Source organism: Acipenser ruthenus, chromosome 38 (genome assembly GCF_902713425.1).
Source record: "Acipenser ruthenus chromosome 38, fAciRut3.2 maternal haplotype, whole genome shotgun sequence".
Classification (NCBI taxonomy): Eukaryota; Metazoa; Chordata; class Actinopteri; order Acipenseriformes; family Acipenseridae; genus Acipenser; species Acipenser ruthenus.
The window spans coordinates 4,627,258-4,638,112 of record NC_081226.1 but is presented as its reverse complement, the minus strand read 5'-3'; the positions used below and the strand labels follow the sequence as shown (position 1 = coordinate 4,638,112).

At 44.4% G+C, this 10,855-nt stretch overlaps 1 protein-coding gene across 1 annotated transcript in view; it reads right to left on the bottom strand.

Annotated features, from left to right (window-relative positions):
• Positions 1-869: 869 nt before the first annotated feature.
• Positions 870-10,855, bottom strand: part of LOC117972084 (choline transporter-like protein 4) — a 30,244-nt gene continuing 20,258 nt past the window's right edge. Inside the window, exons 15-22 of the mRNA XM_059009117.1 lie at positions 9,853-10,109; positions 8,842-8,936; positions 8,150-8,253; positions 6,958-7,031; positions 6,697-6,767; positions 5,829-5,923; positions 5,179-5,263; positions 870-3,894 (exon numbers count right to left, since the gene is read on the bottom strand). Of these exons, the coding sequence (XP_058865100.1) occupies positions 3,782-3,894; positions 5,179-5,263; positions 5,829-5,923; positions 6,697-6,767; positions 6,958-7,031; positions 8,150-8,253; positions 8,842-8,936; positions 9,853-10,109 (894 nt within the window). The 3' untranslated portion in view covers positions 870-3,781. The remainder of the gene's footprint in view (positions 3,895-5,178; positions 5,264-5,828; positions 5,924-6,696; positions 6,768-6,957; positions 7,032-8,149; positions 8,254-8,841; positions 8,937-9,852; positions 10,110-10,855) is intronic.

Here is a 10,855-nt window from a genome sequence, read left to right as displayed (position 1 = left end):
GAGTGGTGGTAATGAAGGCAGGTGTATAGGGGGAGGGTGGGGGTTGGTAATGAAGGCAGGTGTACAGGGGAGGGTGGGTGGTGGTAATGAAGGCAGGTGTACAGGGGAGGGTGGTAATGAAGGCAGGTGTATAGGGGAGGGTGGGTGGTGGTAATGAAGGCAGGTGTATAGGGGAGGGTGGGTGGTGGTAATGAAGGCAGGTGTATAGGGGGAGGGTGGGGGTGGTAATGAAGGCAGGTGTATAGGGGGAGGGTGGGTGGTGGTAATGAAGGCAGGTGTACAGGGGAGGGTGGGTGGTAATGAAGGCAGGTGTATAGGGGGAGGGTGGGGTGGTAATGAAGGCAGGTGTATAGGGGGAGGGTGGGGGGTGGTAATGAAGGCAGGTGTACAGGGGAGGGTGGGTGGTAATGAAGGCAGGTGTACAGGAGGAGGGTGGGTGGTGGTAATGAAGGCAGGTGTACAGGGGAGGGTGGGTGGTAATGAAGGCAGGTGTACAGGAGGAGGGTGGGTGGTGGTAATGAAGGCAGGTGTATAGGGGGAGGGTGGGGGTGGTAATGAAGGCAGGTGTATAGGGGGAGGGTGGGGGTAGTAATGAAGGCCGGTGTATAGGGGGAGGGTGGGGGTGGTAATGAAGGCAGGTGTATAGGGGGAGGTGGGTGGTGGTAATGAAGGCAGGTGTACAGGGGAGGGTGGGTGGTGGTAATGAAGGCAGGTGTATAGGGGGTGGGTGGGAGGTTATCTGTTTGTATTGCGTCTGTGACAGACAGACAGAACTGCCCCCTACAGGACAACTTTACTTTCTAAACTTACTTCTGAATCCATAAAACGACATATTAGGAAGAAAATAACACACACACAGAAACATTCAGTTTGGTTTAAATTAAATATTTTAATCTCTTAGACTTTCTTACATTAACTATGTTTACATTTTTTACAGCAAGCTTCCACCTTTATGATGTATTAGTCACAAAAAAACATTCTAAAAAAGTGCTTTTGGTATAAAAAATTGAAAGCATTTTGAGAGTGGGCTGTCAATTCAACATTATGCTACCTTCATTTTCATCACCAGCATTGGGATTTGCATTGAATCTGGTAATGCTGCATGGTCTGACCAAGGTTTTAAAATCAATTTTCTTAATCACTGGTACTAACATTATCCCTTCCCTTCTTTAAAAGAGTACGATCCACAGTGTTGAAAATAAATCTCTTAGCATTGGCACCATTACCACGACTCCCCTTCACATCACTGCTAACTCGGGGTTTGCTGTTTCAGGGGGCAGTGATAATGTTGCTCTTACTAATCAGAGATGAGAGAATGGATTTGAAGAAGCCTGGGCTAGCACTCCTTTAAAAGGGGGACAGCGATAATGTTGCTATTACTATCATCAAGCATTTAGTTTTGTAACATTTTTGTTTTAATTTAAAAAAATGGTGCAAATAATAGTTATATTTAGGTGTTCTGACATTAAAAAAGGAACAGATATAATATAAACTTCTTGGAAAAAAATAAGTATTACAAATCAGGCACTTTGCCGTTACTTATTAAATAGAAAAAGACAAAATACACACAAATTTCATTTCTCAAACTTTTTTTTTTTTTTATAAACATTTCTACATTATGACAAAAGCATTGGCCTTGTGCATTCGTGATCTCACGAGGCACAGAAACCGGCTTGTGTGTTCCGCATGGATCTCACGAGGCACAGAAACTGGCTTGTGTGTTCAGCATGGATCTCACGAGGCACAGAAACTGGCTTGTGTGTTCAGCATGGATCTCACGAGGCACAGAAACTGGCTTGTGTGTTCAGCATGGATCTCACGAGGCACAGAAACTGGCTTGTGTGTTCAGCATGGATCTCACGAGGCACAGAAACTGGCTCGTGTGTTCAGCATGGATCTCACGAGGCACAGAAACTGGCTCGTGTGTTCCGCATGGATCTCACGAAGCACAGAAACTGGCTCGTGTGTTCAACATGGATCTCACGAGGCACAGAAACTGGCTTGTGTGTTCAGCATGGATCTCACTAGGCACAGGAACTGGCTTGTGTGTTCAGCATGGATCTCACGAGGCACAGAAACTGGCTTGTGTGTTCAACATGGATCTCACGAGGCACAGAAACTGGCTTGTGTGTTCAGCATGGATCTCACGAGGCACAGAAACTGGCTTGTGTGTTCAGCATGGATCTCACGAGGCACAGGAACTGGCTTGTGTGTTCAGCATGGATCTCACGAGGCACAGAAACTGGCTTGTGTGTTCAGCATGGATCTCACGAGGCACAGAAACTGGCTTGTGTGTTCAGCATGGATCTCATGAGGCACAGAAACCGGCTTGTGTGTTCAGCATGGATCTCCATTCCTACACCATCGACACAGACAGCAGAGTCTTTCCAGCTTTGTTTGTCTCTAGCCATAAAGTGCGTTACTTCTTCATTAATCCCCTTTTGTATTTAAAAAACAATTTTTTCCTTAAAATGTATTTCTAAAATGTAGCCCCCATCACTATCCTTACTTCCCTGCATGCTCCTTTTTGTTATTTGTGAAAATTGCAGTTAAGCACCAAGAAGAAATGTGGTCAAACCTTTTTGTCTATTAACTGTGTTTTTATAGCAAACTATAATTCCCTGCATCTTACTGTCAGGGTCTACAGCAAGCATGGAATTCATTTGAAAACATCTGGTGCACAGTGAAGTTAGAGGAATCTGTCTGCACGAGCTCTGCTGCTTTCAGAGTCTCGCACTTCCTTGATCACATGGCAGAGTGTATTGGCTCCACCCCCTTTGAATGCCTTTGCAACCCCAGACACTTTTAAGTTGACCCAGGAAATAAAACAGTAACAGCCGACCTGAAACTAAGGCAAGCAAACCGAGAACTTGGCATAGCACCGCCTGTTTTAAAATGACGTTCCATGTTTGCTATTGCTTCATTTCTGTATATTAGGACTGTGTTGTACAAGTTAAAATAAAAACAAATCCAGGATATTTTTCAGTCACATTTTTTTAGCAATAAAAATCTGATAAAAAGCTGGATTGAGGAAATGCTTGTCTTATTGAAATTTTCAGAAAGAAATCAGACCATTGTAAATGAACTAAAACTACCAAGCTTTTCCATTCTCACACATCAGGTGCTGTGTAAGTACATACAGGTATTACCCTGCCAGCGGACTGGCATGCAAGCTCTGTGTTCTTCTACTGTATCTAAAGACCATGTAGCTTCTAATTTATTCATTTTTATTTTCACTGTCCCCCTTACTTCTTCATGATGTTTGCAATCATTCCAAGTGCTTCTTATTGCAGTCACTCAAATACTGTAGGGGCAGATCACTGGATGGCGCTGGCTCTTATTTCTATAAAAGACTCTGGCTGATCTAGCCTACATTACAGATGTCTATGGCAGATAACCAGAACTGAACAGCAGCTCCTAAACTCTGTCAGAGCAACACAGACTTAGAGTATTTGATTACTATAAGAAGCACGCAGAATGATAAAAACTAAGAAAATGAAATGTGACGCTACATACTCTTTTGATCAGGATAAAGAAATCCCTGTAGTTAGACGACTACAAAACTTAGCAATAACTACCCAGTACCAAATGAGCAATTCCTTTCTCTTAAAATGTATCCAATTTTTTTGAAAGTAATTTCCCCTCTGAAGATGGGTCTGTGTGTTTAAAAGGCTTGTGGTGCGTTTGCTGGTGTTTAGGGCTAAGCAAGGACTCAGGAGGCGAGTGCGAGTGAGAGTGAGAGTGAGAATGAGAGTGAGAGTGAGAGTGAGAGTGAGGGTCCTCACTTCTTGTTTTGTTTGGGCTGCTTGTTCTTCTTGCTGAGGATCTTCATGAGAGATTTGGGCATGTAGTACGGCTTCTCCTGAGAACCATCGTTACGCTCCAAATCCTCCACTGCACAGAGGGGGGGAGAGAGAGGAGAGAAGAGAGGGAGGGAGAGGGGGAGAGAGAGAGGAGAGAAGAGAGGGAGGGAGAGGGGGAGAGGGGGATTAGAATATCGTTCGGTTGCTGTTCTGCTGCAATAACTTAATGCTGAAGCTTGCCGAGATGTTCTCAATGAAGCAGCAATGCCAGCATAAGACCTTAACCCTTTGAGTAGTGAGTTCTAAAATGCACTGCCGGTCCTATGGGAGTGAGGTTTTTTTCTGTCTTCTGCATGCGGTTGATTATTACGAGTACAGCATACAAACAAGCTGAAAGCTATATGTTTGTATGTATGTAATGAATACTGACGAAATACAGATAAATCATTTTTACAGTAAATCAATAAAACAAATAAATATGTTTTATTTTGTCATAGGGAAAGGTTTCGACTAAAAAATAACAGGTAGACAATAAACAACGGGGTGGAACAACCATAAGAACACGTCCTAACAAAAAAAAAAAAAAAAAAAAAGGGGGCTGAACTAGAAAGAGAGCGAGGCTGAATAAATCATGTCGGGGTAAACAGGTTGTGGTGGCGGAGGGAGTGAGCGTGTCTAATGCTTCAGTGTATGATGCTCCTTGAAGCATGGAGCAATGCACAGAGATGGGCGCCGCCTCTTCGCTGGACGCCTGTCACTTGATGTTGATGATAAATATTCTTCACTTATGTTTTCACTGACACACTCGCTGACATCCGATTCAGTGGAAGAACTGTATTTATTTGAAAGTAAATTGGAATCTGAGTTCAGTATTGTTTCTAATACTTCTTTCTCACAGAGATTTTCACCAGTTTACAGACATTGCTGACATTTTTGTGATGGCTTATTGTATGTAATTCAGTCAATATGTGGCAGAGGGTGCAAGAGACCAATAAAAGTTGTTACAGAAACCTAGTGTTACAATATCTTGTTATCAGGAGTTTTGTAGGCTCAGTAATTCAAGTTTAAAGTTGCAGAACGTACCAGTACGTTTGTACTCCCTGGGGACCAGAGAGCAGTGAACGTACTGGTATGTTCGTACTACTCAAAGGGTTAAATTAAAACTTTACACAGACACTCTGAATAGCTGTTGTAGTACAACCAGGATAGTTGCCACCAACATGGTGTCTCTATAAAGTTGTAATCTAGTGTGCTGGCATTGCCTGCTACGTGCTGGGCAGATCCTTGCTGTGCTGTGCTGTGCACAGGGCAATGCTAGCAGGACCACACTATGTAACTCTATTAAACTTGTGTTGTATTGCAGCGTGATACTCACAGAAGCACAGGAACAGGGTGTCCACACACATGCTGTACACGCTGAAGAAACCCTTAGCAATCATGTAGGACCCCACAACCACTGTCTGCAATGGAACAAAACACACAGCTTCAATGCATTACCATCCAAAGACACACTATCTACAGGTACTTGAATCTACACATTGCCGTATGCATCTGTTTGCAGTCTAGTGATCTAAATTGCAGTTCCAATGTAATTCTAGTCCAGTCCAGCCTAGCGATCTTGAACTACAGTTCCAATGTAATTCTAGTCCAGTCTAGCGATCTTGAACTACAGTTCCAATGTAATTCCAGTCCAGTTTAGTCTAGCGATCTTGAACTACAGTTCCAATGTAATTCCAGTCCAGTTTAGTCTAGCGATCTTGAACTACAGTTCCAATGTAATTCCAGTCCAGTTTAGTCTAGCGATCTTGAACTACAGTTCTAATGTAATTCCAGTCCAGTTTAGTCTAGCGATCTTGAACTACAGTTCCAATGTAATTCCAGTCCAGTTTAGTCTAGCGATCTTGAACTACAGTTCCAATGCAATTCCAGTCCAGTTTAGTCTAGCGATCTTGAACTACAGTTCCAATGCAATTCCAGTCCAGCGGTCTCAGTAGGAGGAGCCTGGGTTTGATTGACAGTACTCACTATAATCGGCACCCAATAGTAGTTCAGTGAGCTGGCACTGAATGTTTCTCCCGGCATCTCAATTCTACCAGAGAAGAAAAAGAACGCCAGGACTCCTGAAAATAAATAAATAAAACAAACAATATAGACAGATATTGCTGAAGTGCTCAATTTCATGGAGTTTCATGAACACACAAGCTGTCACTTTCAGCTGGCATGTCAGTCAATATCATGCGAGTCCCCGCTGCTCTCTCTACAGTACTCTTCCTCCTCTCCCCCTCTTTTCTATCCCTATCCCTTAAACATGTATCCTCTATAACTCTTTATTCTCCTCTCTCCCTTCCCCAGTCCCTCAATCTCCCCGTTTTCTTCATCCACTCCTGCTCTCTACCCCTGCCCCTTTCCTTACCCTCTAGCTCTCACTAACCCCACTCCCGTTACCCTACCCTCTCCTCTACCCCTCCCTCTTCTCTCTACACCCCCTCAGAGCTTCCCTCTGTTTCTATTGCTATGCCAGTTTAGATTACCCCCCTCTCATCTCTCCCCTCTTCTCTCTACACCCCCTCACAGCTTCCCTGTTTCTATTGCTATGTCTGTTTAGATTACCCCCCTCTCATCTCTCCCCTCTTCTCTCTACACCCCCTCACAGCTTCCCTGTTTCTATTGCTATGTCTGTTTAGATTACCCCCCTCTCATCTCTCCCCTCTTCTCTCTACACCCCCTCACAGCTTCCCTGTTTCTATTGCTATGTCTGTTTAGATTACCCCCCTCTCATCTGTCCCCTCTTCTCTCTACACCCCCTCAGAGCTTCCCTTCATTTCTATTGCTATGCCTGTTTAGATTTATCCCCCTCTCATGTCTCCCCTCTTCTCTTGCCCCTTTCTCTTACCCACTCCCCCGACCACCATTAATTTTCCAAACAGCAGCAGCAGGTCCGTCACTTTATCCAGCACCACCACCCTGCAAGACAAATAGAGTGCATCAGGAAAACAGTTCCCCAACTCCTACTCAACTGATGTTCCTTTCAAGACTGAAAAGCTGTTGAAATGAAGGGAAGCTCTGAGGGGGTATAGAGATAGGGGGGAGAGATGAGGGGATGAGGGGAGGGTGGAATTGCTTGTGCTCTGTGTTTAAGAGGCCCCTCGCTCACCTGACAATGTTCCTCATTAACAGGCAGAAAGCGTTTTTAGCAGAGGTGCAGAAATTCTTCCCGTAAACGGCGATCTAAGAAAAGACAAATTGAGAGAAAATCTGAAAATCTGCTCAGAACTTTGAGAAAAAAAGCATTAAATCTGAAATAACATTTAAAAGATAAATTAGCATCAAATTACTTCTGCCCCTTACCTGTTTACAATCACTCTGAGAGGTTCTCATTGCATCATTCAAATACTGTGGGTTTCTTTTAAGTCTGTGTTGTTTTGACCGAGTTCAGTTCTAGTTGTCTGCCATAGATGTATGTAATATAGGCTAAATCAGTCACACTGACTTTATATTAGTAAGCACCAGAGCCGTCAAGTGCATTACCAGTAAAATGAAAGGAAACTTGACCCAAAGTGGCAGACCACTAGATGGCGCTGACTCTTACTTCTGTAAAGACACTTTGGTTGATCTAGTCTGCATTACAGATGTCTATGACAGCCAACTAGAGCTGAAGAGCAGCTCCTGAACACCGACTTATCAAAAAATAACACAATGAGCTTGAGTCACGTCAATGAGAACCGTTCGGAATGCTGGCAACGCGTTTGAGTCACGTCAATGAGAACCGTTCGGAATGCTGGCAACGCGTTTGAGTCACGTCAATGAGAACCGTTCGGAATGCTGGCAACGCGTTTGAGTCACGTCAAGGAGAACCGTTCGGAATGCTGGCAACGCGTTTGAGTCACGTCAAGGAGAACCGTTCGGAATGCTGGCAACGCGTTTGAGTCACGTCAAGGAGAACCGTTCGGAATACTGGCAACGCGTTTGAGTCACGTCAAGGAGAACCGTTCGGAATGCTGGCAACGCGTTTGAGTCACGTCAATGAGAACCGTTCGGAATGCTGGCAACGCGTTTGAGTCACGTCAATGAGAACCGTTCGGAATACTGGCAACGCGTTTGAGTCACATCAAGGAGAACCGTTCGGAATGCTGGCAACGCGTTTGAGTCACGTCAAGGAGAACCGTTCGGAATGCTGGCAACGCGTTTGAGTCACGTCAATGAGAACCGTTCGGAATGCTGGCAATGTAAGGGGACGGTGTGTTTGATGGATTAAAATGGCCCTGATGTGAAAACAGTTTAAACAGTTTTGCCCTCCCCTCCCTTGTCTTTTGAAGGATGTTTGCAATGGTTGCACACTCTCTCACCATGATGTAGGCGTTTCTGTTGAGGAACTTGATGAATTTCTCCAGACACCAGAAACAGCACTTCAGACAGCACATGATGAAGCGAGTGCAGGGATTCTGAGCAGCTGAGAGACGAGACAAGGAGAGGAGAGGAGAGAAGAAAAAAGAATGACAAATACAGAACAAAATAAAAGAATCAGAAAAAATGAGAGAAAGCATCAAAAAAAGAACCAGAAGAGCAATGACATATTAAAGAAATGTTATCCATGGGTTTAAAATCCACCATGTTATCTCTTATCAGCTTTATTATCATTATCAGTGCTCCTTAAATGGGTCCTTAACCAGGCTTCTGTTAATACACTGTCAATACCCATAAAACACTCAGCGTGATATAATTGTTAGTGCTAATAGTGGTGCTTATCTCTTAATAGCTTTAATACCATCATTACTTCTTCCCATTCAAGGGCGTGCGAACACCCATTTCCTTACCTCGTATGAGCACTAGAAACATTATCACTGTCTCTCTTTAAAAGAAGTGCTAACCACAGTTTTAACACCCCTTCAATTTCCTCTTATTAGCTTTCTTAACATTGTCACTGGCCCCTCTAAAAGGAGTGCTAACCATCTTTAAAATCCATTCTTTTCCCTCTTGTAATGGATTGCAATGCAGTGGCATCAGTCTTGGAAGACACAGGAGTAGCTGTAAGCCTCACCTTTGAACTTGTGGTCGAGATACTCCAGAATGATGCGGATGAACTGGACGATGGTCAAAATGAGTGAGCCGAACGCCAGAGAACCAACGTGATACCTACGTGACACAGCAAAAACATTGTTAACAAGGAGCAGTTCCACCAAACAATGATCAGGATAACCATGAAAAATCTGCTGTTGAACGCTGTTAATACATTTAAATTAAGGGTGGTTTTAAAAGACATTTTTCTAGCTCATTAGCTTCACTAACATTTCGCTCAATCAGTTGTGATGAAATTTGTATGGGCATTCATACAAATGACTACCTGGACTAGCTGGCTAACGGACTAGCTGACTTAACGGACAAGCTGACTACATGGACTAGCTGACTAGCCTATTAGCAGAGTAGTGGACTAGCTGACTACATGGACTAGCTGACTAGCCTATTAGCAGAGTAGCAGACTAGCTGACTACATGGACTAGCTGACTAGCCTATTAGCAGAGTAGTGGACTAGCTGACTACATGGACTAGCTGACTAGCCTATTAGCAGAGTAGTGGACTAGCTGACTACATGGACTAGCTGACTAGCCTATTAGCAGAGTAGCAGACTAGCTGACTACATGGACTAGCTGAATAGCCTATTAGCAGAGTAGCAGACTAGCTGACTACATGGAATAGCCTATTACCAGAGTAGCAGACTAGCTGACTACATGGACTAGCCTATTAGCAGAGTAATGGACTAGCCTATTAGCAGAGTAATGGACTAGCCTATTAGCAGAGTAATGGACTAGCTGACTACATGGACGAGCCTATTACCAGAGTAGTGGACTAGCTGACTACATGGACTAGCCTATTAGCAGAGTAGCGGACTAGCTGACTACATGGAATAGCCTATTAGCAGAGTAGTGGACTAGCTGACTATATGGACTAGCCTATTAGCAGAGTAGTGGACTAGCTGACTAGTGGACTTGCTGACTAGATGACTACATGGACTAGCAGATTAGCCGACTAGCTGCCCAGTGGATTAGCTCACCGCAAAGTGCGGAGGAAGCTGCTGGCCACGGGGAAGTAGGGCAGGTCCCCAGGCTTGCTGAAGGCCCAGTAGTAGGAGGCGAACGCCCCGGCCATGGTGCACTGGCCCAGGGCGAGGACGAAGTTCATGCACCACAGGAAGCCCAGCACGTTGTAGATCTGCAGGTTGAAGAGGTTCTGCTGGAACAGGCCCTCCTCGTTGTACTTCAAGAACATGCAGCGCGCCGACTCGCAGGGGGACGAGGATGCATTGAAGCTCTGACAACACAAGACATGGGGTCAGCCAACAACTCCACATAGACAACAGAGAAATGTGTGGGGAAAAACAATGAGAATATTTGGAATATTGATGTTTGACTCCCTCACATGTGAAAGACACAGACCAAGGATGGAAATAAGACTCTTATTGCAGAGCAGTTTCACCCTGTAGCATACAAGACAGTCAAGTCAGGTGATTTGCTGGACAGTGATATGCACAGTTTAAAGTTGTTTTTGAAAGCTGTGAGTTTTGTTTCTCATCCCCCTTTCTCTTGGGCACAGGGAGATTAGATGCAGCTGTGTAGTCGAGTTGTAAATTTTCCTTTGTGCTATCACAAACTGAAATCTCTGCACAGGCCATTCTGGCAGACTTTGATGAAACACAGAGACAAGGGGGGGGGGGGGGGGGGGGGTAGAGAGAGAGAGCCATCAATCACCATTGACAAGACAAAGGAAATTTGGCTGAACTGTCAATCATGGGCTGTGGGCAAGGCCAAGGAGTGACTCCGAGACAAGCTAACCAGCGTTTAAGCATGTTGTGTGACGTTAAACACCACCCATGAAGTCAACCTTCCAATTAAGATGGGTAGGCATTTAATTAAAAAAGACTGGGACAGGCAAAGAAAGTTGGAAGTGTTCTGAGGTCTGAAATCAAATGGAAGCTGAACTGCTGTGATGAAAGTCCCTGAAGCCTGCAGAAAGCAATGGGAAAGTGTGCTGGAGTCATCGGAGAATCAATGGCTAAA